Raw genomic sequence first — 26,581 nt, 5'->3', positions numbered from 1 at the left:
TCTAATCTATATAAAAGCGAGAAACAATTATGAACCACATCAACACATGACAACCACTGAACATCAGTCAGTATTTAAACAAACAAATATTCTTTGATGTATACTAGATCATTTGAGCACAACATTCAAATAAATTTTATGAATTAATGTTATAATTTTTAGCTGAATGTTATGGATCATACAAGAAGCCGCTACACCCTGGCAGTAAAGGAGGCGGAGCCAATGGAGCACAAGGAGGAGGAGTTATTAATATGAATGTGGCAAGATCACTGCATTTAGATGGATTACTGATGAGTCTGGGTGGCAATGCCACCGGAAGCAACAGTGGAGGTGGTAGTGGTGGTAGTATCCATGTAAAGGCGGTTAATTTCTCAGGACATGGTCAGGTGACTACTGAGGGTGGAACAGGATATCATTGGGGATATGGAGGAAGCGGTGGCAGAATTGGGGTTCACATTTCTTATTTCAGAGAGTACACTGGTGATTACATAACCTTTGGCGGTTACAGTGGCTCACAAAGGTCAGATGATGATAGCAATGGTGCAGGCGGCACATCCTACTTTACAGACTCCAACACTGGACTGACATCAAAAGAGTTTGTTAACACATCTGAAGGTATTGTCTATAAGGATGGATTTGTCAAGCTATATATTGACAATGACAATCGAAATCTCATCTCACCAGCAGTTATAACAACAGATGATGGCAACAATGAATTTGAATTCGACGAACTTGAGGCCAATAACCATGCTGTGTTACAGATGTATGGATCCACATCAGAACTAATAGTCCACAAATTTGATGGTGACAGAACAGGACTTATGCATATATTGTCAGGACAGGTCATTCATGTGGAGTATGTAGAATCAACTACAAGTTTTACTGTTGCACCAGTCAGCTACAAGATAGAAAGTGGCACAGAAGTGGTGTTACCATCCACTGTTATCATGTTAGGAACAAGATCAGAGATGGGTGGTTTACTCACCAATGTTCAGAACTTAACCATAGCTGAAGGAGCTGATGTTGAATTCTATTCTACATCTCAGACTGCCTTGAGAGAAAATGGCTCATATGTTCACATGACTAAAAAAGGGAATATCAGTTTAACAATTTTCACTATTCAGCGAGGATCTGTAGCAAGATTTACTGTTTCTGAACATGAACTCACTCTCCAAGTTATTGAACTGAACATCAAATTTGAAGGCAGAATGTTCATGACTGATGGCACTATCTACTCTGATAATGGCAATATTGAAAGTAAAGCTGTGCTAAGTGTAGACTACATGGGATATGGAGCACAGTCAGGTCCTGGTCATGCCATCTCACATTATGGAGCAGCTCATGGTGGCCATGGTGGAGCTACATATCCTGATACCGGTGGCTTTCCCTATGATTCATTGTACAAACCTCTGCATCCAGGCAGTGGTGGTGGCAGTGGAAATAATGGTGGCACAGGTGGTCGTGGAGGTGGATACTTAATTTGGTTTGTTGGTGAAGTATTGTGGGTAGACGGAGAGATAACATTACAGGGAGAGAATGGCCAGGGTACCAGTGCAGGTGGAGGTAGTGGAGGCGGTCTGATACTAGATGTCATGAACTTTACTGGATATGGACATATTGACCTGAGTGGAGGAAACGGATCAGACTCAGGAGCTGGAGGTGGTGGTTCTGGTGGCCGCATGTCTATATTCATCCATTTTTTCAGAAGATATGCTGGACTACTGAACACAAGAGGTGGAATTGGATCTGGAGGAATGCCATCTGGAGCTGCGGGTACCGTGTACATTGAAGAAACAGACAGGGGACCAGATTATGAAGATTTCAAATATGACAAAGTGAGAAATGAAACTGTACGAGTTGGTAACCACCGTAGGATTGAGATTGATAATAATGACATTGATGAACATCTGTATGTAGACCATGGAGAACCATGGCTTTACTCATCTCTAAATGAAGGAGACACTGAGAGTTATACATTTGATGAAATGGATCTTAGAGGTCATGCCAACTTAATCATTGATTACCCTGGGGCTCAAGATCCAGTGGAAGTCATTGTACATGAAATGCAGGGAGACCTAACAGGATTGATACATATCAGAGAAGGTCAGACTTTATATGTGGAAGTTGTGGAATCAATATCAAATGAAACATATGCACCTGTCAGCTTTAAGATTGATGCTGATTCAGAAGTTCTATTCCCAGAAATGGTCAATCTTGTAGGCAGAAGGAACTGGTTTGCTGGCCTTATAACAGGAATACAAGAATTGTTCATCAGAAGAGGATCTGATGTGAGATTTTTCTCCACAGGTCATACTGCTTTACTTGAGAATGGTACCAGGGTGCAGGAAACTGAAAAAGGTAACTTTGAATGGTCCATACTAGAGGTAGGAAGGAAATCAAAGGCAAACTTCCAACAGATTGAAAATCCAATGACAATCGTATGTGCTGAATTTCTAGTTAAATATGAAGGTCTTCTCCTGATGAATCTTGCATTAATTAAATCCAGTTATGCTCATGTTGAAGCTGAAGGAGAATTTAACCTAAATTCTGTAGGAAATCCTGCAGAGACTGGTTATGGAAAAGGCTGGACGGAAGGTTCAGTTGGTTGGGGAGCTGGCCATGGAGGCTGGGGTGGAGGACCAGAACCAAATTTTGGTGGTCTACCATATAATTCTGTCTTCAAACCAGGTAATGGGACCGCCTATCCAACCATGGAGTATGCTGGTAGTGGTGGTGGCAATGGAGAAGGAACTGGTGGGGCCGGTGGTGGATTCCTAGTCTGGGAAATTGGTTCCATATTAGAAATGAATGGAATTTTGTCATTAGATGGAGCAGATGGAAATGGAGCTAATTCAGGAGGTGGAAGTGGAGGCAGTTTGTTGATAGAGGCTCTAAATATGACCGGACATGGTGAAATCTTGGTTGCTGGTGGTAATGGTGTTGGTAGTGGTGGTGGTGGAGCAGGAGGAAGGATTGGTGTACACTGTGAATGGAGGTACTCCTATGGTGGAGAATATCACAATTATGGTGGAGATGGTGGAGGATCATACTCCTCGTCAAGAGCTGGAGCCGCAGGAACTACATTTGTACAAGAAAATACAAGACCAATAGAATATCGAGCTAAGAAATATGACCCTGTGCATAACATGACCTTCTTTGATGTAGACTTTAAGTATGTACACACTGACAATTTACTGAAGTACAGTCCTGCTCCAACACTAATCAATGAAAACAAAACTGTCAACTATATCTTCAATGAATCAGAAATAACTGGAAGCTCACGTCTCAAATTTTATCATCCAGATAATGCTACAAGAGTGGATGTGGATATTCATTTATTTATAGGCGACAAAACTGGTATTTTGATCATTCAAAGTGCACAACATGTGAAAGTAGAAGTGACTGAAGCTATTCTTAACAAGACTGAAGCTCCATGTGGTTTTGAATTACATGATGGAGGAGAAATAATAATGCCTGCTGAGACTCATTTACATGGAGCAAATAGTACCTTTGCTGGGCTTATAACTGGAGTTGCTGAGCTATATGTAGAGGATGCAACTGACATTGAATTTCACTCAACAGCATATACGGCCTTGATTGAAAATGGTACATACTACAATGTTAAAGAACCAGGGAACTTTGCTTGGGACAATTTCATTGTAAAGAAAGGTGGAACTGTAGGGTTTTTGAAAATAACAGATGTGATGCATATGTGGAACAGTGAAACAAGAGTCAAGTATTTTGGAAATCTGTACATGAATGATGCTGCCATTGACTCTTCTTATGCCTGGATTGAAAGTGAAGGAATATTCCATCTAAATGGACATGGTCATGAACCTGAAGAGGGTTATGGAGCTGGTGTAACCATCAGTGGTGAAGGCTATGGGGCCAGTCATGGTGGTTATGGGGGAGGTGCTAATTCTTCATCCTCAGCAGAACCTTATGGATCAGTGTATGACCCAGACCTGTTTGGTAGTGGAGGAGGAAATGGCAATGGAGTTGGTGGTTATGGTGGGGGTATATTGCTTTGGAACATTAGCCAGAGATTGGAACTTAATGGTTTACTGGCTTTACAAGGTACAGATGGTGTCTCAGGTAACAGTGGTGGTGGCAGTGGTGGCAGTGTCAACATGTTTACTACAAACTTCACTGGACATGGTGAGATTAACGTCAGGGGAGGTAACGGTGCCGGAACAACTGGAGGAGGGGGCGCAGGAGGAAGGATTGGTGTCCATTGTAGATACAGATATAGCTACGGAGGGAAATTCACTAACCGTGGTGGCGATGGTGGAAGCAGCAATATCCTACCTCATGGGGGTGCAGCTGGAACATCTTATGTGGAAAATAATTTCAGACCATTAGAATACAGAATATTAAAACATCTTAAAGGAACTAATACCAGCTACTTCCAAGTTGACCATCGTTATGTTCATATTGATAATGTTGGAAACTTAGTTCCTGTTCCTACTATGATTATGGTTAATGAGACAACTGACTATGAATTTGATGAATTTGAAGTAACAGGATATTCAAGAGTGATTTTTTATCATCCAGATAAACCTGTGGAAGTTATTATTCATGTGGTGAAAGGTGACAGAACTGGTCAGATACACATGAGATCTGATCAGACAGTGTATATTGAGTATATAGAATCCCTCAGCAATGTTACAGAAGCCCCTGCTAGTTATATCATTGATTATGGTAGTGAGGTTATTTTCCCAACAGAAGTTCACATGCAGGGAACAAACACCACTATTGAAGGAGTAATGACCGGTGTCCATCATATTTATGTGGAAGATGAAGCTGTGGTCAGTGTAACAGCTACCTCACAGACAGCTTTACTTGATAATGGCACATATGCCTTCATCTCATCAGAAGGAAACTTCTCTCTTCCAACAATCAACATCAAACAATCTGGAACTCTGGAATTTAGAAAGATAACAAATGATATGACAGTCACAGCTTCCTTTTTGGAAATCAAATATCAAGGTACAATGTTGATGAATCATGGTTATATTGATGCTGGAGAGGTGGACTTGGAACCAGAAGGGGAGATAAATCTAGATGGCAGGGGATATGAAGCAATGAAAGGTTTAGGTGTAGGGAGTGGCACTGCAGGAGGTAGTTATGGTGGTGTAGGAGGTGGAGCTGATGATTCCTACCCCCATGGGTCTCTGTTTTCACCAACAGATCTTGGCAGTGGAGGTTCTGGTGGCAGCAGTGCTGGTTCTGGAGGAGGATATCTTCACATGAAGGTTGGAAGAAACATCCATGTGGATGGTGTCATTAGTGCCAATGGGTCAGAAGCCACCAGTGGCAGTACTGGTGGTGGTAGTGGTGGCAGTTTATTTGTAGAGGCCTACAATATTTCTGGCCATGGTATAATTGCTGTACATGGAGGTGATGGAAGTGGCACAGGAGGAGGAGGAAGTGGAGGAAGAGTGGCTCTACATGTTGGTTCTTTTAATTTGTATGGAGGGGAGTACCTATCACGAGGAGGCAAAGGATCTAGTGATGGTGGACCTGGGACTGTCTTCAAGTATGAATCACAGAGGGGTCCTACATATAGGGAATTGAAATATAATCCACGACTTAATAAGACAATGATTGAACCAGAGCATTCAAAACTATTAGTGGATAATGGTGACTTAACAACAGACAATCCAGCCATGGTAATGGAAAACAATAGTGTTTATTATGAGTTTAATGAGGTACAAGTGGAGGGATACTCATATGTGCACTTCTACCATCCTAAAGGAACAAAAAATCTCACTGTGATTATCCATGAACTGACCGGTAATAAGAAGGGTCTTGTTCGTGTCCAGAATCGACAACAAGTAATTGTTAACTATGTAGAATCTACACATACATTGCTTGATGCTCCATGTGGTTTCCACGTAGATATTGGAGGAGAACTAGTAATGCCAACTGACTTCATATTGACAACTGAAAGATTTATTCTTAGTGGAAGAATGGTTGGAGTAGAAAATCTTTTCATAGAACGTTATGCAGAACTAACAATATCTGAACAAGCTCACACAAGCCAAATCAAATCTTTGGTCATGTGGTATACAGAAATGCCTGAAACTATTTATGCTCCAGGGTTAATTGCTGTTGGAACTTTGAATGTGAAAAATCTAGGCAAAATAACAGTGACCATTGATCCTTTGATTCCAACATTCCAAATAGGTAATCTAACTGTGAAGAATGGAGGTACTATAGAAACTGACACTTTGAAGGTCACCTTAAATGCTACCATGATAACAGTAGAAAAAGGTGGATCTGTTACTGGCGATGGTCATGGCTATGGATTTGAGGAGGGTGATGGAGCAGGTACCAGATCTTCCCATGATTCATCTGGAGCTGGACATGGCAGTGCAGGTAAACAATACATTAATATAAAAGGAGTCAAGAGACTTTTGAGGGAGGTTTATATTTTGATAGAATTTTGGATTTAAATGAATATATCTTCAAGAAGAACACATAAAAAAATGAAAACTTGGTATTTCTTGAGTAAAGATAAAAAAAGCATGCAAATAATTTTAAACTTTTAAAATACTTTTGTATGCATCGTTTGTAAAAATTCAATACTGAAATTTAACATATTTTTTGGAAAATATTCAATTTTATTGAAAGTTTCACATATTTTTTCTATGAATTATGTGAATTATGTTAAAACAACAATAAACTATCTCGAAAAAATTTTTTTAGGAGGTAGAAGTGATGACACAACCACAGTTGGCAGTCAGTATGGATCAGTATTAACAGCATCTGAACCTGGAAGTGGAGGAGGCGGTTCCAGTGGTGGAGCTGGTGGCAGTCATATCACTTTCAATGTAGGGGAGGTAAGTCATCTGAACCTAGAAGTATAGAGGGTTGAACCAGCTACAGAATAGATGGTATTTGTATTATCATTTGTGTAGGGGAGGTAAGTCATCAGAACCTGGAATTGAAGGGATGGTATCAATGGTGGAGCAGGTGGTAGTTGTATAACTATCAATGTAGGGGAGGTTAGTCATCATAACCAAGGAGTTGAGAGGATTTGACCAGCTGTAGAATAGATGGTATTTGTATTATCATCTGTGTAGGGGAGATAAGTCATCAAAACCAAGGTGTAGAGGTAGTAGTAGTAATATCACTATCAGAGTCAAGGGGGGGGGGGGGGATTAAGTCTTAAGAAAGATGGTCAATATCAGTATTTTATGTGAGATAGCAGTCATATCATCTCCTTGCACTAATGGTTAGTTAATAAAATTTGAGAGTGGATGTGGTATAAGAAGTTATTAAGCTGATGTGATATTTGTCTAGTAAAACAAAGGAAGCTTCTGTGTTTGTCATGAAAATCTACAAATATGATCATTAATTTTTTTTTTAAATCATTATATTTAGAACAAGTAAAAGAGTTAGATTGAGGCCTAAATTAAAATATTGTTTGTTTGCCCTTTTTCCAACCCTATGTTTGTGAAACAGGGTAGGAAGGTAGGTAAAATATTTTATTTTTCTTTCCCAAAAAATAACTTAGCTCGGTACATTTTTTGTCATGGGTAGGCAGGTAGGTATAATATTTTATTTTGCAGATATAAAATCTGCATGATGTCTTTTTTGTCTGTATTGCTTTTGTTTAAGTATGCTTTTGCTAATAAGTTTCTTAGACTATTAGTATAATAGTCCCAGGAAGTTTTGAAAAAAAATTATCATGTAGAATGTGAAGTTAATTCATATATGCACTACTATTTTGTTTGAAATATCAAAATATAGGGCTGTGCGGCATATTTTCAACGTATACATGCCTGGAACTTTTAAGAGTTTTAACTTACACTAATATTCTGTACTACATACATTGAACGCTTATAAATCTCGACCCTAAAGGTTTTCTGTAAGAGATAACTTTGTCCTGGTAAAATATGTCCAGGCAGACATACATTACTAGTAGAAAAAGTCCAGAGAGTGTTTAAATTTTCGTGTGTGCCTGTTTTTCCAATAAAAATGCTACAAGACTTGAAACTCAATTGTCACACATTTAACATTGCATTTATAAATGATCTGTATGGAAAAACTTGGCGATTTTACTGTCAAATATTCTCCACTTTACAGAAATTTGGTTCATGTCAGATATAAATAATATATCAATGCTGGTTGAAGGCATCATTAACATAATCATCCTGATCTATGGATCACAAAAGCCTATCCCTACATAGGATACAACGCCCATTTACAAAATATTTTGTACACACTTTGATCATTTTGTATTGGACAAACTTTTTTTTTTAATGAACCCTACTCTTCAAGTATAAAGACACATAGTAACGTTCGTCATATCATTATTTCAAAGCTTTCAACATCAATTTCAAATAAATGCTTTGAAACTCTAAATGCAAGTGTTCATGTCAACTGATCACGTGATACCAAACAGACTAGACCTTATACGGGAAAAATAAAACCCGAGGATTCAGGTAAAAATGTTTTGAGCGGAAAATTCAAATATAAGGTTATTGGTAGGAACGAAAAAATAAAATAAAATAAAATCTTGCTGGTAAATACAAATAAAAGATTTTCGGGCGTAACGAATTTATAGGGTCGGTCGTTAAAGAGCAAACAAACAATATTTTAATTTAAGCCTGATGGTTAAAGATTTGATGAAATGCTCTATGAAATAATAAATTATGATTGCAGACCCTACGTTTGGATGGCAGTATATCTGTGAGTGGAGAGAATGGACTGACCGGTACATTTAATTCTGGAGGTGGAAGTGGTGGTAGTGTGATGATAACAGCTTACAGTATCAGAGGGTATGGTCAGTGTACAGCTAATGGTGGTCAAGCCTTCTCTGGTACAATCAGTAGTGAATTTTATGGTAAGTTTTATAATAAATGTATACAAAGTGAATAATGATTCTGCCAGATATAATTGAATTTAAATGAAAACACTAGATGATTTTCTCAATAAAACGGTGTTTGGAATTTTCGCAAAATTATCCAAACTTTTTGTTGGTGGTACACAAATGTATTCTTGTTTTCGTTGGTTTTAAAATGTTTGTATCAATTGAAAAAGACAGAAATTGGCAAAGATGTTGAATATTGTTTTCAAAAATGTTGAAATGTAATAAATGTTCAATCAAATTAATAGATTTAAGAAAAAATTAAATGCCAAAACAAATGTCTTTTTTTCAGCCAATGGAGGTGGTTCAGGAGGAAGAATAGCCATATACTTGTCAGAATACATGTTGTTTAATGGAGATTTGGTGGCTACAGGTGGCACTGCTAACTACCCTGGTGGTCCAGGTACCGTCTATGTTCAATCACATGTTGCTAACAACATGCACAAGGAGTTATGGATAGATAATTTAGGCAGAGGTGATGAAAACAGCTGTGATTACAGCACAGAGATAGACAATATTGACCTAGATGTAATCCATGTAGAGAACAGAGCATGTGCAGTACCTACTAAAGTAAGTTATAAACAGAAATATCCAAGAGATTGTACATACTCAATAGTAAACTCATCTAGAGATACCAGGCTTAAAATTTTGAATAAAATTTCTGTAATAGAACTTAATCCAGAAAAAATAAATTTGATGCATTATTGGTTGGTGTCTGCTAAAGTTCCTTTTTGTTTTGGGAAAACTTGTTAATTTGTAGATATAAGATGTATATTTAAGATAAATTTTGTGACAATGACAGCAAGGGATGACTGCATACATGTATTCATTATTTTTTTATATTTAACATTTGGAATTTGTTTGTAGACACCTTTGTACGTTGGTCACATCCACAGTGGAACAGGATTACTACAAGTTGAAGCTGGTATTGCTGTAAAGATTTCTTCTTTGAAACTAAAGGATACCATTGGAGCTAACTTATATGGTATGAAAGATTCAAAAATTATGTATGCATCCACAATCTTCGTAGAACAAACAATGACCATCTATGGCACCATGACTGGGCTAGATCACTTATACACAAGAGGAACAAGCAGGTTAACAAATGATGGCAATTTAATGGCCAATTCTGGTGAAGAAATAACAGGAGCCTATCAGTTAACATCAGCTACAGTGCTGGCTGGAGGTAAAATGGCATTAAATGATACAGGCTATACAACAGACAATGGTGTATACCTAGTGGCTGACTTTATCCACATTGAACATACTGGTTTGTTTGAAATTTATCCATCTGGTACTGTATTCGGTGGTGTGTTTGATGTTGAGAAGTCAGGCACTGTCCTAGGACTGAGGCTTGGATACCCACCAGCCTCTGGACCAGGAGCTGGAACGTCTTGTAGTGGAGCAGGTGGAGCTGCCCATGGGGGTAATGGAGGTCGTGGTTACAGTAATTGTCATCATTATTGTTATGGTAGTACATCTATATATGACGAAGTCTGTCTACCAATCACTGCTGGCAGTGGAGGGGCACGTGGTAGCCACTATTTGGCTGAAGGAGGATGGGGAGGCTCAGCTATCAAGGTCATCACTAGAAATGCAATGTATTTGGAGGGAACAGTTGATATGGATGGTGCAAATGGAGTGTCTGGTGGTGCTGGTGGCAGTGGTGGCTCTGTGTGGCTGGATAGTGAGATTATAGAGGGATGGGGTGAAGTGACAGCCAATGGAGGTGGGGGTTCCAATGCCTATTACAACTGTTACTACTATGGTGGTGCTGGTGGCGGAGGTAGAATTAGAACATATACTGGAAACTACACACACAAGGTCTTATACAACCAACGGTATGTCACTGGTGGATCTGGTAACTATGGAAGTGGAGGTACTGGTTCTCTTTGTGATTCATCTGGTGATCTCTGCAGTAATCATGGATCATTCGAGTCAGGTGCTTGTATCTGTGATCCTGGGTATGTTGGAATGGACTGCCAGTACAACTGCACTGCTGCTATAACTTGTTCAGGACAGGGAACATGTGCTCAAGACGGAACTTGTATTTGTGAAGCAGGCTATGTTGGGCATCGATGTGACAGTAACTGCCATGATGATACAACTTGCTCTGGAAATGGAAAATGTACTGCTATTGGAACTTGTATCTGTGACCCTTGTTACCTTGGTGATGACTGCTCCAACCTGTGTGGAGGTCAAGGACAGTGTGGTGGTGACAAATGTGAATGTGATGAATGCCATCTTGGAGAGTTCTGTGAATCAGAATGTAATGATCATGGTAGCTGTGTGGATGGTATCTGTAGTTGTACAGATAACTGGCAGGAAGATAAATGTACCAGACCAGGGTGTCCTTCCATCAACACCCAGTCATGCTCTGGACATGGTATCTGTCTGGCAGGCATTGGTACATGTGTCTGTGATCCTGGATGGTCAGGTTAGTTTATTTAACTAAAAGAGAATTTAATTTTTGAACTTCTGATTTCAGATGATAAGGTAAACCACAGTATGATTATTTGTTCTGATAATGAACTTGTAAAAAATATGATAAACTTTTCTTGCATTGGATTTTTTTAATGAAAAGGTAGATTCTGGTGGTCATAATCTAGATCTATACAATGGCGAAGATTGAACATTTACTTTACAAATAATAAAATAAGATATTGTATGTGTGGTATTCCAATGAACATTGTACTGTCCTCCATATCATGCTCTGTAATTCAAGAAAGTTAAGTCATATTTCTTTCAAACTTTTTAGAATGTAAAAACAAGAAGATATGGTATGATTGCCCATGATTTGACCCTTTACAAACAAGTGTCATACTCCAAACTGAACTATGCTTTTGATTGGTTTCTTAAACAGATGATTATGAATAGGTATCTAAGAATCCCTCAAGTTATGAAAACTATTGTTTTTTTCTGGTTCTAGCAGGGGTCGAAATTAAGCTTTTTTGTGTACTGGCCAGCCAGACCAGTTGACTGAAAATCTACTGGTCCGGCTCCAAATCTACTGGTCCTGCACAAATGAAATTCATTTGACAAACACCAAATTAAGAGAGATTTTACGTTTTTTTCATGATTTTCCCTTCTTTTGTTTCCTCTCCTTTATTCTCATAGTTTTTTTAGTGCTTTTCTGATTGTTCATTAGCAAGTACGTATACAAAGTCTAACTTAAAATTTGAAGATCTTGTAACAAAAATACATCTCTTATCTAGGTCTGTCACTGCAAATTGTCCACATGATATACATAATACAATCCATTACATTGCAATCAACTATATAATTAAACCATTCACGATTTTTTTACCTATGATTTTTGATATTTACGTTTCTTTTTATCAATTTCATAAACTTTATTCAGATCTTCCATTTGAATGTCACTTATTTTTATTTATTTTTTTGTCCGTCGATTTGACTCATTCCAAAAATTTCCACATTTTGTGTTGTTGTGAAGTACGCTCAACCTCGATATTGATAAAAACTTAATCAATTGTAATACTTAGTACCTGTGTAATTGATTTGTCAGGTAAATTGTTTTGTAAAAAAAACGAAATAGCGATTCAATAAGGGATTTTATCGACAAATTACTACTGGTCCGGTGGACCACCAGGTGACAAAATATACTGGTCTGACTGAAATTCTACTGGTCCCGGACCACCGGACCAGTGCTAATTTCGACCCCTTGGTTCTAGACTTATATGCAAAGAAAGGAACAAAAATTATGTAATAGGCTATTTGTATCATATGTTTATTCTAACAGCAATTGTTCAGAAATGCTTAATTGAATTATGTAATTACTTCTTTTAATGTAACCTAATGAATTTTAGGCCCTGATTGTGGATCTCCTGATTGTCCTGGTGATCCTAACTGTAATAGTCATGGATACTGTAATACAACCTTTGAACCACCTCAATGTTCCAATTGTGATGACGAATGGGCGGGACCAGCCTGTGGGGATCCTTGTGTATATGGCTTACCTGATGATCAAAATATTTGTATCTGTGAGAAGATATGTTACCATGGTACTGGTTGTGACATAGAATGTTCAGGGAATGGCGAGTGTGCTAATGATGGAAGCTGTTACTGTGATCCATTGGTGGGCTGGAGTGGCAAATATTGTGAAGTACCAGGATGTCCCAGACATCCATCTACCGATGTTGAGTGTAGCGAACATGGTGACTGTAACAGTGAAGATCGTGAGTGTAAATGTTTTAGAGGATGGATTGGTGCTGCTTGTCATATTGCTGACTGTCCTGGAACACCAGACTGCAATGACCGTGGTATTTGTGATGAATGGAGCTTTGATCCTCCAGAATGTCAGAACTGTACGGGAGACTGGATGGGACCAGCTTGTAATGATCCTTGTGTTAATGGTACCCAGACACCTATGAACTCTGGGAATTGTCTTTGTGACCCTGGTTTTGCTGGAGTGGGATGTGACTCGGAATGTTCTGAGAATGGTAAAATTAAAGATGGAGAATGTGAATGTGATTATGTAACAGGATGGAAGGGTGATTTATGTGACATTCCTGGATGTCCTGGATTATTTAAATTGGATTGCTCAGACAGAGGTAAGATACGCTTGAAATATTTTGATTTATTATCCACTAAATATTTCATCTATATTCAGGACAAGAACATATTTTAAAATGGCTGCATTTTATATATTCTGCACAACCAAATGAACACCCAAGTCAAAATTGCAATGGATAAATAAGCTATTCTTCTTTGGAATCTGAAAGAATCATTTTCATAACAGCATGGACAACTGCAATACTTATTTTGGTAATAATACTGAATCTTTTACCTTTAACTTGTTTGTCATCGGTGATCAATAAGTGATTTTTACGCTCACTGTGTAACAGAGGCCTTCCAGTTGGGATTTAAATACAATAAAAGAGTTAAGTACATGCAGGTGCACGAGAAGAAAAAAAGGTTTAGTCCTCTATTAGTTATTCATATCATTTGATTTAGGCGTTTTGAACCTTTGGGGACCACATACTATAAATGTCTATAACATGTACGATATGACAAGTGGGCATTACAGACGAGCTTCACTTGGTTGTGCCCAGATTTTTGTGAAAATATTCTATCATCTTTTATGAAATTTTGGACTAAAAATAATATATTTTCATTTCTGTCAAAACAAACAATATTAAACTTGTCATCTATTTTAATCTTTTTCCTAATCGATTGTGATTTCTTGCAAGATTTTCCTAAGTAGACAACAGTTTAGTTTAATTTGGAATATGAAAAAAAATTGGCTTTGATTACCATCATTGTAAGCAAGTGATTTATCTTAGGTGGATGTGAAAGTGCCACACATACATGCACCTGTCGACCTGGATGGACTGGTATAGGATGTGAGTATCCTGATTGTGCTGGTACCCCTGACTGTAATGACCATGGTATGTGTGATGACAGTGAAGATCCTCCAGATTGCAAGTATGTATTGTTTAACATGTTTAACCCCACCGCAATTTTGCGCCTGTCCCAAGTCAGGAGCCTCTTGCCTTTGTCAGTCTTGAATGATTTTAAATTTGAGTTTTTTGTGTATAATTCGGAGTTTAGTATGACGCCCACTATCACTGAACTAGTATACATATTTGTTATGGGGCCAGCTGTAAGACGCCTCCAGGTGCGTGAGTTTCTCGCTACATTGAAGACCCATTGGTGGCCTTTGGCTTTTGTCGGCTCTATGGTCGGGTTGTTGTTGCTTTGACACATTCCCCATTTCCATTCTCAATTATGTTGTTGTTTATTTAAAATAATAAGATACAAAATCATTAGTCATAATGGACAAACAATACATTAATTGACAAAAGCAAAATAAAAAGGCAAAACAGAAATCGATTCATTAAAAAAAGCTTGGGAAAAGGGTACCACTCTCAGGTGGATTAAGTGTTTAGGGGTTCCTATTCCACACATTATGGTTGGTAATAAAATGGTTTATTCAGAGATCTACATAATCATTGATGATGAATGATGTACAATGAAATTTAGTACTCTGTAAGGTCAGATTTCAACAAATAGCTGCAATGTTTTAATAAAACTGTTGAATACTAGACTGGTTATTAAATTAGATTCCACAATTGCAATTAAAAGATGCATTTAAAGAAGGAAAACAATTGTATATACATTCATTTTAATAAAAGAGTGTATTTTATTTCAGATGTGATGCTAAATGGTTTGGTCATTCCTGTGAGGAACCATGTGTTAATGGAGTTGTCTCCCCTCAGTATAGTGACAACTGTACCTGTAATATAGGATGGGCAGGTGTCAACTGTGACTCTGAGTGTTCTGATCATGGCACAATAGTTAACAATAAATGTGAATGTGATGTTGGTTGGCGAGGGGACCTTTGTGACGTTCCAGGCTGTCCTGGGATTGGTAAAGACTGTACTGGGCGTGGCATCTGTAATACAATATCACATGTATGTGCTTGTTTCCCTGGCTGGGGAGGGGATGGATGTGAGTATGCTGACTGTCCAGGAAATCCTGATTGTAATGAAAGAGGAACATGTGATGCTACACATGACCCTCCTATCTGTCTTGATTGTATACCTGGTTGGATGGGAGCTGCCTGTGCAGACCCCTGTGTAGAAGGAGCACAGGTACCTGCCAACAGTGGATTCTGTAGTTGTGAGCCTTGCTATGCTGGATTAGGATGCAACAGTGAATGTAATGGAAATGGAAAATGTAATGGTACACTCAATGCCTGTGATTGTGATGTTGGATGGCGTGGTACAAAATGTGAAGTTCCTGGATGTCCTGGAGAAACTGAAGATTGTACACTACATGGAAAGTGTAACACAGCAAATCATATTTGTACCTGTGTACCTGGTAAGTACTATTGAAATTAGTGTACTACTAGAACAAGGAATAATTAATGAATTGCTAGTATAACTATGATTACATAGTACTTATAAATACATGTACTACTACAGGATTAGCATTTAATAAATTTCAATAGCAAATTTGTGTTTAATTAAATACAGAGTATCAAACAATACTTATTTTTCTATTTTTATTATTTCTGTTCACTGAAATGATATTTACAGATAGAATTTGTGATGCATAAGAAATCCCAAACTGTTTTGGTGGTTGTAAGGCAATAGTTTCTCATACACAGTTGCCTAACTTAACTTTTTGTATGTTACAGGTTGGACTGGTGATGCCTGTGACATCCCTGACTGTCCTGGTGGCTGTGAAGGCAATGGTTTCTGTAATGGAACAGATAGGGTTCTACCTGAATGTGCATGCCTTGAGGTAAACTTATAAGTCCATTATGGTGTATTCCTGGAAATCTATCAAATTTAACACGCTAATAAAAAAAGCAAAATTTTGTTGAATTTATTTTTCCCCATTCTGTCCAAAAATAGTTTCCAGATGATATCTATTGTTTTCTTTACATATATCTCTTTGTCTTAGTAAAGGTTTTGATTAATGTTACAAGGTAAATTTAAATTGCATGAATATTATAATAATATAACTTTTTTAGAGACAGAATTTTCAAATATTTAGACTTTTTTTAAATCTTGGAAAAACAGAATAATATTAATTTCAAAAGGTGTCTCCCATTTTTGACAATTCCAAGTTAACTTTCTTTAATGAATAATTGTGTATAAAAACTTTATTCTCATGTCACGGTAATAACTATAAAATTTAGAAATTATTGCGTGCATATATTATTGCTATTTTGTAATTTTAGACTAAAATGAGATTTTAATTTTTGCAGCATTGAGAAAAATCCTGTTGAATTCATATGAAAAATTTCAAAATGCATGTTTAAATTATTGTGATTTTTAACCCTGTCACATTATCACAATAATTTCTGAATTTACAGTAACGGAAATAGTTTGCAATCAGCACGAATTACCAAATTAGATATTAAATAATTCGATGAATGTGTATTTATTTTGTAGGGCTGGTACACAGAAGACTGTAGTAAACCCTGTGAAAACGGCTGGGTAAATGCTGACAACAGCTTTTGTAACTGTTTTGATTGTTATACTGGAGCAGGTTGTGAACTAGAATGTTCTGGAAATGGAATCTGTGTTAATTCAACATGTGACTGTTTTACAACAGAACCAGGTATACAATTATTTACATTTATTTTAACCCATTTGAATTTTATCGATTTGTTGGTGCTTTTACAGACCCCTAAATACATTCAAAAACTTGTCATCAATCAGATGTTTCTATAGAATATATCTTAAATTTAGTAGGAAGTTCAATAACAGTACATTTATTCTTTATTGTGGGATACATTTGAAACCTGTAAAATAGATATATTTGTGACAGCGCAAACTGCCTTATTTGATACCTTCTTTCCTTAGCTTCTTTGATAAGGTTACTTTTTATTATCAGCTGATTAAATAATAAAAACTGATTGCAATTGAACAGATCTGTTTGGAAATAAGAGTGTGCTAACAAATATTATCAAGAATTATAAATGTCCAGCAAAAATTGATTCTGTTTTTCAGCTAAAGTTGACATGCTGCAATAAAATGTATATTTGGATGGACAAGGACAAGGACTTTTTATACGACCGCAAAAATTTTAATTTTTTGGTCGTATATTGCTATCACGTTGGCGTCGTCGTCGTCGTCGTCGTCGTCGTCGTCGTCTTCGTCGTCGTCCGAATACTTTTAGTTTTCGCACTCTAACTTTAGTAAAAATGAATAGAAATCAATGAAATTTTAACACAAGGTTTATGACCACAAAAGGAAGGTTGGGATTGATTTTGGGAGTTTTGGTCCCAACATTTTAGGAATGAGGGGCCAAAAAGGGCCCAAATAAGCATTTTCTTGGTTTTCGCACTATAACTTTAGTTTAAGTGAATAGAAATCTATGAAATTTTGACACAAGGTTTATGACCACAAAAGGAAGGTTGGGATTGATTTTGGGAGTTTTGGTTCCAACAGTTTAGGAAATAAGGGCCAAAAGAGGGCCCAAATAAGCATTATTCTTGGTTTTCGCACAATAACTTTAGTATAAGTAAATAGAAATCAATGAAATTTTAACACAAGGTTTATGACCACAAAAGGAAGGTTGGGTTTGATTTTTGGAGTTTTGGTCCTAACAGTTTAGGAATAAGGGGCCCAAAGGGTCCAAAATTGAACTTTGTGTGATTTCATCAAAAATTAAATAATTGGGGTTCTTTGATATGCCGAATCTAACTATGTATGTAGATTCCTAATTTTTGGTCCCGTTTTCAAATTGGTCTACATTAAGGTCCAAAGGGTCCAAAATTAAACTAAGTTTGATTTTAACAAAAATTAAATTCTTGGGCTTATTTGATATGCTTTATCTAAATATGTACTTTGATTTTTAACCGGATTTTTGTGACAAAAATGTCGGTTATTGATTTGGGGATGTACGGCGGGCGTCCGGGCGGTCGGGCGGCAATCAAATGTTGTCCGTGCATTAACTCATGAACCGTTCAACCAAAGCTTTTAAAATTTTTATATGTTATTACTGACAACTATACGAAGGTCAAGTTCAATAATGGCGATTTTGACTTTAACCGTTCAGGAGTTATGGTTCTTGAAAAATTGAAAAATGGAGTTTCCAGTCGTGTCCGTGCATTTACGCATGAACTGTTCTACCAAAGCTTCCCAAATTTTAATATGTTGTTACTAATGAAACAATGGAGGTCAAGTTCAATAATGACGATTTTGACTTTTACCGTTGAGGAGTTATGGTTCTTGGAAGATTGAAAAATGGAATTTCCAGTCGTGTCCCTGCATTTATGCATGAACTGTTCTACCAAAGCTTCCGAAATTTTAATATGCTGTTACTGATGACAAAATGGAGGTCAAGTTCAATAATGATGATTTTGACTTTTACTGTTCAGGAGTTATGGTTCTTGAAAGATTGAAAAATGGTGTTTCCCGTCGTGTCCGTGCATTTTCTCATGAACCATTCAACCAAAGCTTTTGAAATTTTAATATGTTGTTACTGATGACAAAATAGAGGTCAAGTTCAATAATGATGATTTTGACTTTTACCGTTCAGGAGTTATGGTTCTTGAAAGATCATAAAATGGCGTTTCCATTCACGTTGTTGCATTTAATCATGAACCATTCAATCTAAGCTTTTCAAATTTTAATATGTTGATACTGATGACAAAATGGAGGTCAAATTTGATATTGACGATTTTCACTTTCACCATTCATCAGTAATGGTTCTTGTGATATTGCCAGGACACAAATAAATGTTAATAATTCCGGTTTGCTGTCGTTGTGACATCCTCTTGTTGATTATTGGCCCAGTTTTCAAGTTGGTCCAAATCAGGATTCCATATCAAGTATTGTGCAATAGCAAGAAATTTTCAATTGCACAGTATTGCACAATAGCAAGAAATATCTAATTGCACAATATTGTGCAATAGCAATTAATTTTCAATTGGAGTTATCTTTCTTTGTATAGAATAGTAGTTGATAATATATGTTGGAAATTTGCCAGATATGACTATGATGTCATTTTCTATTTTTATTTGCCAATAACTTTATGTAAATAACTTCATTGGAAATTTGCCAATATAAAATGTTGCTGATGAAGCTTTTTTTCCTTATCTTATCTAAAATGTTTTTAGATAATGTATGTTGGACATTTGCCAGACATGACTATGATGTCATTTTCTATTTTTATTTGCCAATAACTTTATGTAAATAACTTCATTGGAAATTTGCCAATATAAAATGTTGCTGATGAAGTTTTTTTTATTGTTTTATACAATAAACAATGTATATTCACTTTTACTACCAACCAATCTTTACCATTCAGTGATATCAAGCACTTTATTTTAAATTTTAATATTTTATGATGTATTTAAAAGAGTAGTTATTGTTGCAAACTCCATTAGAAATTTGAATTGATATCAGTTTTGGAAAAAGGGAAACGGGAATGTGAAAAAAAAGGGGGGGGGGGGGTTAAATTTTTCTCATTTCAGATTTCATAAATAAAAAGAAAATTTCTTCAAACATTTTTTTGAGAGGATTAATATTCAACAGCATAGTGAATGCTCAAAGGCAAAAAAAAACCTATGCTGTGTCATGATCAACTATTTAATTTTAGATTTAAAAAGTTTGAAGAAGAAATCTTTAATTGATTTGTAAAATCTTGACATTTGTTTTGTGTAAAAAAACCTATGTAATGTCAAAAATTTGATCACAATCCAAATTCAGAGCTGTATCACGCTTGAATGTTTTGTCCATACTTGCCCCAACTGTTCAGGGTTCGACCTCTGCGGTCGTATAAAGCTGCGCCCTGCGGAGCACCTGGTTACTCTTTTCTTAATATGAAAATATAATATTTTATGAAATATAACAATAATATGTTTTGTTTGACTAGAAGTAATTAGTTTGTTATAAATTAGTTATTACCAAACTGTTTAAGGAAGTTCGTTTCTCAGTTCCAAAATAACAAGATTTTCATATCACTAGTATTGATAGGGGATTAATATAGGAATCAAAATAGGGTGAAAAAAAATATATAGGTCAATGTGCTTGTTTTCGAGATATTAGCCATTAAAATTTTGGCGGGGAAAATATTCTCTCTTGACTTTTCATAGCTTTATCATTGACAAGTTTATGTTCTCAAAAACTATTAAAAGATAACAAAGATTTTGTAAGACTTTTATAGATGGCTTATAATTATACATGTAAAAGATTTATAAAAGAAAAAATGGGGGTCAATGGGCAAAATTTTAAGGCATTCAAATGGATAAAACCAGAGGATTCAGAAAATCTGACAAAAATTCCAAAACATGACAAATAAACATCCTTAAAACAAATTATTTGTAAAAATATTTTAGATGGGAAGATTGTTACCTTTAAAAATTGACATTTCTATTTAATAGGAAACAGCTGGGTTGGTGAACTATGTGAGGAAACTGGATGTCCTGGAGAAGATGGAGCTTGTAACCAACAGGGAAGTTGTAACAGTGCCCTGGGTGTCTGTACTTGTTACCCAGGATGGAGAGGAGATGACTGTGCCACACCCACCTGTCCTGGAACACCTGAATGTAGTGGTAAGTGTAATATAGTCTCATGCCGGTTACCAAGCACTGTATCACATCCCACCAGTGATACATAATTTATATTGGGTTTTCTACAATTATGATTAAAAAGTACTGATTTATAATAACATTCCATCTAAACCTTCAGGTTTTTTTTTAATAGTAGCCTCATTGATAAAAGAAACAATCTGGATTTTCATTCATTGATTTTCTGCAAAGAAAACAAATCCCAAAGATAGTGTAAAAAGATCTGAAATATATATTGATCTTAACTTAAAATTTTTTTTTTTAAATTGTTAGAAAAACTTAAGTTAAGGCTATAATATAAAGCTTTATAAATATTGTTCTCAAATGTATTACACTTTATTGGCAATACTCATTACTATACAAGTCTATATCAAGTTTTATTAGTGTTTCAAAGCAGTACCAATATTGCTTCAAGTTACCTATCAACATACAAGCGGAACAAATTTTCATACTCTAAAGGCTGTTGTATATTAAACCTAAATAATTTATTTTAATTTATACAAGTTTTAAAATTGGAAAACGTTAATCTTTTATTTATATTTTTAGGACCAGATCGTGGAAACTGTACTGCTGGTGGTGTTTGTAATTGTACATCTGATTGGTTTGGAGACTATTGTGAAAAGGCCTGTTACAATGGGACTGGAAGTGGAGACAGCTGTGTGTGTGACAAGACCTGTGTCACTGGAGTACACTGTCATTTAGAATGCTCAAACCACGGGATATGTGACGATGCAGGCGAGTGTGAGTGTGATTACTACGGAAAATGGGACGGGGAAAAATGTGACCAACCTAGTTGTCCTGGCTGGCCAAACCCATGTCAAGGTCATGGTACATGTAATCAAGCTTCAGGGGAATGTGATTGTGACCCATTCTGGTTGGGAGTGGCCTGTGATACTCCTGATTGTGAAGGAAGCCCAGATTGTAATGGTGTTAATTCTACATGTATGGAACCACCAGAGGGAGGTGACCCAAGATGTTTTGATTGTGAGTACCCCTACATGGGAGATAGCTGTGAATATAAGTGTATATATGGCGTTGCAATACGATCCCTGGATGGAGTATGGACATGTTCCTGCGATCCTTGTTACTATGGTGTGGAATGTGATGCATTGTGTTCAGACCAAGGTACCTGTGTCAATGGTACCTGTGACTGTGGATTTGATGGTTACCGTGGTGATTTCTGTCAAATAAAAGGTTGTCCTGGCTACGATGTAGACTGTTCTGGTAATGGTGCATGTATAAGTGGAGACTGCTTGTGTAACAGTGGATGGGAGGGAATTGGATGCCACCTTCATTATTGTCCACAGGACTGTAATGGTGCTGGAAGCTGTGATGTAGTTGAGGGAGAACCTATATGTGTCTGTAATGATACTTACTTCGGTGCTGCTTGCCAATACAAATGTGAACACGGTGCGTACAATGGAGAATCATGTGACTGTGATCCATGTTACAATGACTTCTATTGCACAGAACTTTGCTCTGGTACTGGGAACTGTACCAATGATGTGTGTGACTGTGGATTTAATGGAGGAAGGGGAGACTACTGTGAATTACCAGGTTGTCCAGGATGGGATGAAGATTGTAGTGGTAATGGTCAATGTAATGCTGCTGATGGAAGTTGTTCATGTTACGAGGGATGGAAAGGTGATGGATGTGAACAGTCAAACTGTCCCGATGATTGTAACTATCGAGGTGTATGTAACACAACTCTATCTAGACCTAAATGTACAAGTTGTGAAGTAGGATGGATGGGTGAGTCATGTAATGAGGTTTGTAATGGTATCCAGGAACCAATGAACAGTGGTATTTGTGTATGTGCTAGCCCCTGTAACTCTGGTGACGCCTGTAACATTGTATGTAATAGTCATGGAACATGTCTTAATGATACATGTGTTTGTGAGTATGCCTACTGGGGTGACACATGTGGAACTGCTTCTTGTCCTGGAGTGGATGAGCCGTGCAGTGGTCATGGCAACTGTAACCCTATTTCCAGACAATGTCGCTGTGATGCAGGTTGGTCTGCCGATACTTGTAATGTTGCTGACTGCCCAGGAGAACCAGACTGTAATGGTAATGGTACTTGTAACACTGATGGAGATCTGCCTACATGTGTCTGTAACGATGGGTGGACAGGAGTGTCCTGTGCTTCACCTTGTATCCATGGTACTCCACAGTCTGACTACTCCTGTCTGTGTGAACCATGTTATTCAGGAGTAGCTTGTGATGTCCTCTGTGGTAGCCATGGTGCCTGTGATAATGGAACCTGTGTTTGTGAAACAGCCTGGTGGGGTAAGATGTCGTTTTATTAAATTGATAAAAATATGCCAATCCTGTAATTGAGTCAATTATTACATGAAGTTTAACATTGTCATATTTGATGTCCAACTTCAAAAGGGAACAAAAATATAAAAACTTTACCACCATTTTTTTTAAGACTTGATACCAACATTTAAGACATATAGAAGACCTGTAATGCACTTTCTGAATTTCATCATAATATAAAAAAAAAAATCACATTTAATATGACCTAAGGCTATGGGTTTAAAAGTGATTGTTCAATTACTTTTAAGTCAAATATAGTAAATCATATTGTCAAATATTAATATGAAAATTAACCAAATACCAAATTTTATATTGAGCTAATAACTACAAATCTTATCTTTTTAACAGGAGACGATTGTACTGACAGAGGTTGTCCAGGAGACACAGTTCAGCCAGAATTAGGTAGTTGTACATCTCGAGGTATCTGTACTCTGAGTGACCAGACGTGTGACTGTGATAACTGGTGGAAAGGAGACGGATGTGAAACAGCTGACTGTTATGGTGACCCTGACTGCAATGGACTTGGTAAGTATAGTTCTGTATTGACTGGACTTATGACTTGTAACTGGCTGGTTGAAAGGGGACTAGTTTGAAACAACTGATTAGCATGATGATCCCTACTGAAACAGGTATAATGGACCATAGTCTGTAAAAAGGACGAAAAAAGGAAGCCTTTAAATCAAATTATTATCTGTTGGAATTTAAACTCAACACAATGTGACACATATTTTTATGCAGTTAAGCTGCATTATGCGAGCACTCTAGATTTGTGTTCTACCCAATAAATGCTGAAATACGTGCTATTGTTATTATCTAGCTAACTACTATGTTATATATAACTAATTGAACACTTTTTTCAAACTTTAAAGTCTTGGTTACAAAAAATATAACCAGAAAAACCTTAAATGATTGTCGAATCACCCAAAAGTTTTGAAGTTGCATATAGAAAGTAGTGCTCATTAGGAATCCTTATGTAGTTTATTATCGCCTGTGATTTTGGCTAAGATGTCAAAGAACAATTGTATGAAATATTTAATCGCCGAAAATCTCCAAAGACAAGTAGTTAAGATTTCCCAAATGGCAAAAGTTGTAGGAATATTGTTTGTCGTCGATATGTATTAAATATGTCAGTAGTCTATTAATAAGTTATTAGTTATTGATAAATGTAAGTTGGCCGGCGGCAATTTTAAATTAGAAGAGAAAAAATTATGTACCTTTGAAGTGAAATTTGGAGGATTCTGATGATAGAAAGGTTATTATTGTTAATCGTGATATTCCTTTTATTTGAGATGCGTGCTAATAAATTGTATATTCAGAATTGAATTTCATTCTTTTAAATGTGAGTAAATTCATCACTTGTTATTATAACCCGAATAATGTCAGTCGTTATATTCCTCGATCTCCATCAATCTCCGATTGCTACATTAACGATAGGCTAGAGGGCGCAGAATTATTCGAGTTATTGTTATTATTAAAGAATTAAATAAAATTGACGTTGATGGGATGTTTTCAGAAATGGGGACAACTCGTCCCGAGACAAGTCAGACCTTTTTAGAAGACAACACGGACCGTTTGTCAGATTTAAGTAGGGTTACATAATATGTTAGACTAACATGTCTAGCAGAGCCATTAATCTTTCATTGGTGCAATGGGGTCTATTTGGGGGTATTTTAAGTGGTCTAAAGAAGGGAGGGGTTTACTGTAGACCCCCATGTTTTTTGTTCGTTTGTTTTTTTTAAATTTTCAAATGACTTTTATTTGAAAACAGTAAGTGATAGACACATGTGGTCTTCTGTAATGGTACAATATAAAAAATCAATTGAAAAATAGGGGGAGTCCCTGAAGTCAACCCCCCCCCCCCCCCCCTTCCTCGTGTTTGAGAACTTGGACACAGTCGAGATCCTCACCCCAAACCATATTTATTCATGTATGGGTCAATATAACTAATCAAATGAAGTACAGGGGGAGTTCCTGGGTTCACCCACCCCCTCCTGTTTGGGAACTTTGAAACGGTTGAGATCCCCACCCCTAAACCATATATATTCATGTATGGGACAATAAAACAAATCAAATTAAATATAGGGGGAGTCCCTGGGGGTTATTTCAACCCCTCCTGTGTGAGAACTTGGAAACAGTCGAGATCCCCACCCCTAAACCATATATATTCATGTATGGGACAATATAACAAATCAAATGAAATATAGGGGGAGTCCCTGGGGGTCGCCCCAACCCCTCCTGTCTGAGAACTTTGAAACGGTTGAGATCCCCACCCCTAAACATATATATTCATGGATGGGACAATATAACAAATCAAATGAAATATAGGGGAGTCCCTGGCGGTCACCCCACCCACTCAGTTTTCTTTCTAGGGAAGCAAGTCCATTCATACTATTACAAGCTCTTACTTAGTCAACTTGTACTACTAACAGTCAACTAATACCAACGTTAACTACCAACTAGAACAACTGCAATCATTTCGAACTTGTACCACTACAGACTCACCATTAAAAATATACATTGATATATATGCGTTACTTTTGAAAACTTGATAACATATAAATTATTTGCCTTAATAATTAATTGATTAGATAAACATAAATGTACGATATCTGAATGTTTAATGTATGTTCTTTTAAATTTGAAAAAAGAATTGAAGCAACATTGCCAAAGTTTTTATACTAACGTTTGCCTTGGTTTTTGGTTAACTGCCTCCAGCGCTTACAGCACTTTGGTTGTGAAGTCAAGAATAGCTGCAACCTATACACCATCTTATGATGATGGTCTTTTCTGTGACTTAATATGTTATTTTGTATCGTCACCCTTTGAGGTCACTAGAAAAGAAATGTGCCCATTGGCCAAAAGGTTGTCTGAAAATCTTAGAAAACCCATTTTTCCTCTCTTTTTCCTCCACAAATATGTATATATTTCTTCTCTCAAAATTGTTGAATTCAAATACATTGTAATTAAAACAATTTTAACAATTGTTTCCTGTTATCAGGTACATGTGATGTTGAAAACTATTTCCCACCAAAATGTGTGAACTGTAACAACACGATGGGACCAGCGTGTGAATATCCATGTGTACATGGCATAGAGTCTCCCGCCTTTTCTACAACATGTGTGTGTGACCTTTGTTACTCAGATTCAGGTTGTCAGACAGAATGCTCAAATGTCGGCCAGTGTTTCAATGAGACGTGTATTTGTGAAGATGGTTACACAGGAGATCACTGTGAAATAACAGATTGTCCAGGTATGTATTTATGTGTGTGATAACAAGTTCATCATATGAAATTTAGGTTGAACCAGATTGCATTTCTTATGGTTCATGT

At 36.8% G+C, this 26,581-nt stretch overlaps 1 protein-coding gene across 1 annotated transcript in view; it reads left to right on the top strand.

Annotated features, from left to right (window-relative positions):
- LOC143045965 (uncharacterized) overlaps positions 1 to 26,581 on the top strand; it is a 122,134-nt gene that overhangs the window by 57,910 nt on the left and 37,643 nt on the right. Inside the window, exons 52-65 of the mRNA XM_076218837.1 lie at positions 163 to 6,381; positions 6,712 to 6,845; positions 8,674 to 8,854; positions 9,171 to 9,448; positions 9,746 to 11,315; positions 12,706 to 13,449; positions 14,182 to 14,323; positions 15,051 to 15,721; positions 16,041 to 16,147; positions 16,804 to 16,972; positions 20,745 to 20,915; positions 21,477 to 23,219; positions 23,601 to 23,777; positions 26,251 to 26,502. Coding sequence (XP_076074952.1) covers positions 163 to 6,381; positions 6,712 to 6,845; positions 8,674 to 8,854; positions 9,171 to 9,448; positions 9,746 to 11,315; positions 12,706 to 13,449; positions 14,182 to 14,323; positions 15,051 to 15,721; positions 16,041 to 16,147; positions 16,804 to 16,972; positions 20,745 to 20,915; positions 21,477 to 23,219; positions 23,601 to 23,777; positions 26,251 to 26,502 — 12,558 coding nt within the window. The remainder of the gene's footprint in view (positions 1 to 162; positions 6,382 to 6,711; positions 6,846 to 8,673; positions 8,855 to 9,170; positions 9,449 to 9,745; positions 11,316 to 12,705; positions 13,450 to 14,181; positions 14,324 to 15,050; positions 15,722 to 16,040; positions 16,148 to 16,803; positions 16,973 to 20,744; positions 20,916 to 21,476; positions 23,220 to 23,600; positions 23,778 to 26,250; positions 26,503 to 26,581) is intronic.

This window comes from Mytilus galloprovincialis, chromosome 1 (assembly GCF_965363235.1).
Source record: "Mytilus galloprovincialis chromosome 1, xbMytGall1.hap1.1, whole genome shotgun sequence".
NCBI classification, from domain to species: domain Eukaryota; kingdom Metazoa; phylum Mollusca; class Bivalvia; order Mytilida; family Mytilidae; genus Mytilus; species Mytilus galloprovincialis.
The sequence above is the reverse complement of the archived record's forward strand: the minus strand, read 5'-3'. Positions and strand labels throughout refer to the sequence as shown.